The sequence below is a fragment of the Cajanus cajan genome, chromosome 7, assembly GCF_000230855.2.
Source record: "Cajanus cajan strain Asha chromosome 7, NIPB_CcT2T_4, whole genome shotgun sequence".
Taxonomy (NCBI): domain Eukaryota; kingdom Viridiplantae; phylum Streptophyta; class Magnoliopsida; order Fabales; family Fabaceae; genus Cajanus; species Cajanus cajan.
In genome coordinates, this window is record NC_138523.1 from 54,235,532 (window position 1) to 54,240,543 (window position 5,012).

The following is a 5,012-nucleotide window of genomic DNA, read 5'->3' on the forward strand; positions in this document are numbered from 1 at the left end:
TTAAGGTGATATTTTAATTATCATATATTAAAGAGAGAGAGAAGATAAATTTAACAATTCAATTAGAATAACATTTTGTTTCAATTAATATCTTTTAAATTTGTAGAATCATTTGTTTATAGCGAGTTTACTTGAAAATTAGACGTTAGTTTTGATTGACCAATTAAGCTACTCATTTGATTGAGTTATAAATTAAAATTAGATAATAAACATATGAAACTTGATTTATTTTGATAGACCTACACATGGGTAGGGTGTCCGAATTCACCAACCCCTCCCCCTTCTTTTATTTCATCATTTCAATGGATAGAAAGAATCCATAAATGAAAATGTTTCCGTTATCATACCCTTTTCTCTCTTACCTTTCTATTATTTTTTTTCCTGCAATCTTTTCTAAATAAATAAACCTTTTAATACAATTTATGGTGCTTAATTTAAGTGCCGACTTAAGTTATTATGTGAACGCAAATAGGTGGGGTTCTGTTATGAACAGTAGACTCAAATAATAACAATAGTGAGGTCAGTCTTCGCATACACATTTCCATCTATCACTTTCCTTGCGTAGTTATATGAAGGAATCTTTGGCATATAAGCCCCCCTTCCCATTCCCTTTGAAAGAAAACAAGACATGGCTACCCTATTTGTGCTTCCTTTAATTAGCCAAAATTGAGGATAATAATTTGGAACAGTGCTACTTGTTGAGCTGACCAACCATGTTTCCTTTACAACGAGGCAATGAGCTGGTGATCCAGTTTTCTAATGGTCTCCACCAGCAGCACAAAATCTCCCAAGATCTGATTCTGGATGATCACGTTTCCGATAAAAAATTGCCTACAAGCCGCCCAAACAAACTATTTTATGAGCCCGGCCACGCTAATTCTAACGAATATACAAAAAAGATGGTTCACAGAGAGATTGAAAGACAAAGGAGGCAAGAAATGGCTACCCTTCATGCCTCTCTTAGATCCCTCCTGCCTCTTGACTTCATCAAGGTGAAGCAGTTAATCATCTATTTTCCTTTCTTTTTGACTTCTTAGTTTGCCTCTATTGTGTTCTAATTAACTTTAGGGCTCTTATTATTCTATTGGGGTTTCAGGGAAAGCGTTCCAAATCTGATCAAATGAACCAGGCAGTGAATTACATAAACCACCTGCAGAAGAATATTAAAGAATTGAGTGACAAGAGGGATGGACTGAAGAGGAAACTCTCCATAAATCAAAGCCTCGAAAGCCACCATGAGACCAAGCATGCTTCTGGAGGTTTCACTGTTCACCAGAATAGTGGAGGCGGAGCTGTGGGGATTGAAATAAGTGGATTCGGTGAGGAAGGATTCTCACTTTCTAAATTGCTTCAACTGCTGTTAGAAGAACGACTTGAAGTTGTTAGTTGTCTTTCAACTCAAGTCAATGGCAGATTACTCCACAGTGTGCAGTGTGAGGTACGTAGTAGGATTATTGTCTTATGTTAATGTATTAATTAAGGAAAAACAATATGCTAATATTCTATATTATTCTCCCTTCAATTATTGATGAAATGGGTTTACAGGTTGACAATTCCGACAGTGTAGATCTATCTGAGCTGAGAAGGAAATTTTCTGAGTAACTTGGTGGTTTGGAAATTAACACATGACACACATCTTTCTAACTGTTTCTTATATATAGTTTATTAGACTGAGTTTGCTTGCACTGTATATATTGGAACCCCTCTGACTACTATTTGGTTTTGAACCTTCTGCTTCCTTTGTTGGGTGTGATAAGAGAAGGAAAAAACTTGTGTAGATAAAATTTGCTTTCCATTCCCTTCACAGCTGTCTTTGCTTTTTGAAATTTATTGATGATATCCGTTTTGTCTCATTTTGATAACCTCGTCTCTCATCTCTGCTAATTACATGCATGCATGTCGAAGTTAATTAAACTTTGAGAAATCTGTTGTCCACTACGTATATAATAAATTTCGAGAAAATTTTTTGTTAGGTAAATGATCTTCATGTTGATTTGATTGCTCGCGAGAATTTGACACCAAGTAATTAATTGGTAGAAGCCTTCCTTCTGATTTTGAGTCTTGCTAGTAATTTTTTTTTGCCGTTCCTCAGTTCTGAATTATTTTTAGGTTTGAATATTGAAAATTTTCCCACACACAAAAGGTATATATATACAGCTAAAATTATATACTTAGGAAGATAAAGCCCGTTACCACACTAAACACTTACATACAAGGAAAAAAAAATTGAATTTATCAATAATTAAAATCAACTTTTATACCTTACTTTTTGAGAAGTTGAATGAAATAAATTTATATAAAATTAGATATATAAAGTTGATTTTAACTTAGAAGACACTCAATTTTTTTCTGTATTTGTATAGAAAAGTTTATCTGAATAGGAATAAGACCGTAGAACTACCACATTCAGAAATAGAATTACTTCAAAAAAAATATACTTAGACGCATTTTATTTTGTACTGAAATTTATTAATCTTTTTAATAAAAGAATGATGGTAGTAAGAATGGACTTGATGGTTATAGAGGATTTAATACCATATATATATATATATATATATATATATATATATATATATATATATATATATATATATATATATATATATATATATATATATATATATATATATATATATATATTGTACTATCCGTACTGTCACGTCGAGCTTGAGCTCGGCATCGCGCAGCGAAAAATGACCTCGGACGCGCGTTGCACGACATTAACTCGGCACTTAAATAGATCATAACTGATCTCAAGGAATCTCACTCCAGATGAGATCCGTTATCTAATCATATCATATCTTATCTTAGGTTCAAGACCCAACGCAACCCTAACTCACACTAAGGTACGTGCATTACTTATACGAGACTCATACTCATACAAACACTAACTTTAGCATCGGAGTCTCTTTTGCAGGTACCACCCCCATCTTGGAACATCCAACGTACCAGCGAAGGAGGCTCACTAATCTTGCTCGGCAGATCATCTCTACAACAGATTTTCGGTAAGAATATATATATATATATATATATATATATATATATATATATATATATATATATAATATATCAGAAGATGATATTATATATATCAAACAATTAAATTCATATTGGCCAATGAGCTATTATGATAACCGACAACTTTTAGAATCAAAGTTTAGTTTTAATATTATGAAATATGAATTTAATTTTTCAAAAGAAAAACCTACAATCTATAAAGTTTTATTTTAGTTGCCTAATCTACCTTACTTTTCTTGGTGTGTATTGATCGAGAGTGTCTTTTCACTGATAGGCACAAACTAATATATAGTATCTTTTAAAATGTAGAAATCATTTATGTGAGTTTTACCACTAAATTTTTACAAAATAATTACTAGCATTTATCTATCTGCAGCCAAAAAAAAAAAAAAAGCCAAACGTTCTGAATTAAGTTGAGTAGTGAATGGTTTGCCTTTACTACTTTCCCTTGCATGTATGAAAAAAGTTTAAGCCTCTAGAGTACAATATGCTAATCAGTAATTAACTAGATTAAATAGGCATATGGCAATATAGTATCTATATAGCGATATTTTGCATTCCTAGTATTGCTTTAGATAATTTTTCTTGAAACATTTGATGCAGAGAAAGTATAGTTACTTTTCATCACTACAACAACAAAATTGACTTTTAATGACATTTAATTTTTTTAGTGGTAATAAAAATTGCTGTAAAATTTTTAATCAATATTTTCACATTAGACATTGTATATAGTATCGTAAAATATTTATTGACAATTATTCTGCATACTGGTAAAGACTCTTATAATGGTCAAGAGAAATATATAAATTTTTGTGATATTTTTTAATGATGTTATTAATATTTTTTGCTATTATTACTAAAAGTTTAGGAAATGATTCATAATACTTTTTAATTGTCTTATTTCTTATAAGATGAGAGTTATCATCTATTTATATATTCTTTAATTATCTTATCTCTTATCGATGTGGAACTTAAATTTTTTTAATAAATAATTATCGTTAATAATAAATTTTGGTGTGATGTAAATATATTTTTAGTGATTATTATATATATATTAGTCATTAATATTTTTATTGAATAATAAAATAGAAATAATTAATTTATTATTATTAAATAATTGTCATAATAAATTTTGGTGTAAAATAATTAAGTCAAAAAATCATGGAATAGATATAACATTAAGAAGAAAATTATTTAAATAGCGCTAGAATCTGCTTCATGCTTCGCTTAACCTAATAACAATATTTCCATCATTGTTAATGCTATGCAAATATCTGAAGATGAGTAGATGACATTTATTGAGCCACTTCCCCATTTCCTCTAATTTATCATGATCAGAAGGACCTTGTTGAATTGATTATGATTTCTAAAGTAGACTCTGAATATTTGGTTCTGTATACATTACTTTTGTTTCGTTTCTCTGTTCATTATATTCTTTGAGCAGAATGAATGTTATGTGCTTCTTTGTTCATTCTATATATGGGATAAAGCATCCGATTTTTTTTTTCTTTACTGTGTGTTATCCTAAGTTAGGAGTTTCATGGTCGAACCAAACGATGAAAATAAATATTTTCAAACTCCTCGGATTGACATGGTTATTTTACCACGCATTGGTTTTTAGTTAGATTAAACTACTTTGCACCTGGTTGGGTTGGGTGGTTGAATTAGTTAATATTACATTGTACAACTAATTTTCATTCAAAAGTTCTCTCTTCGCGTACGGTTTGAAAAAAGAGGAAGAAACCCGAAGCTAAAATTTAATTATATAATTATAAAAGCATGCAAGACTAAAATTAAGTTTAGCTGGGTTTAATTTGCAAGGGGAGGTGTAATCAACTCTGATAGGTTCTAAATCATTTAATTCATGAAGCTGACATGCATACTATTCATAGTGTGTTTACGACCCAAACTTAAATCAGAAGATGCAATATTATTCGTAGGGTATATATCTTTCTTCCTGCGACTTGATTGTGAGTGGAAAAACGAAAAACACG

At 30.5% G+C, this 5,012-nt stretch overlaps 1 protein-coding gene across 1 annotated transcript; it reads left to right on the forward strand.

Annotated features, from left to right (window-relative positions):
- The first annotated feature begins 547 nt into the window (after nucleotides 1–547).
- LOC109790394 (transcription factor bHLH118) lies at nucleotides 548–4,496 on the forward strand. Its single transcript, XM_020349539.3, has 3 exons — nucleotides 548–992; nucleotides 1,097–1,438; nucleotides 1,546–4,496. The coding sequence occupies exons 1-3, from the start codon at nucleotides 714–716 to the stop codon at nucleotides 1,600–1,602; spliced, it is 678 nt and encodes a 225-aa protein (XP_020205128.1). The 5' UTR covers nucleotides 548–713; the 3' UTR covers nucleotides 1,603–4,496.
- The last annotated feature ends 516 nt before the right edge of the window (nucleotides 4,497–5,012 follow it).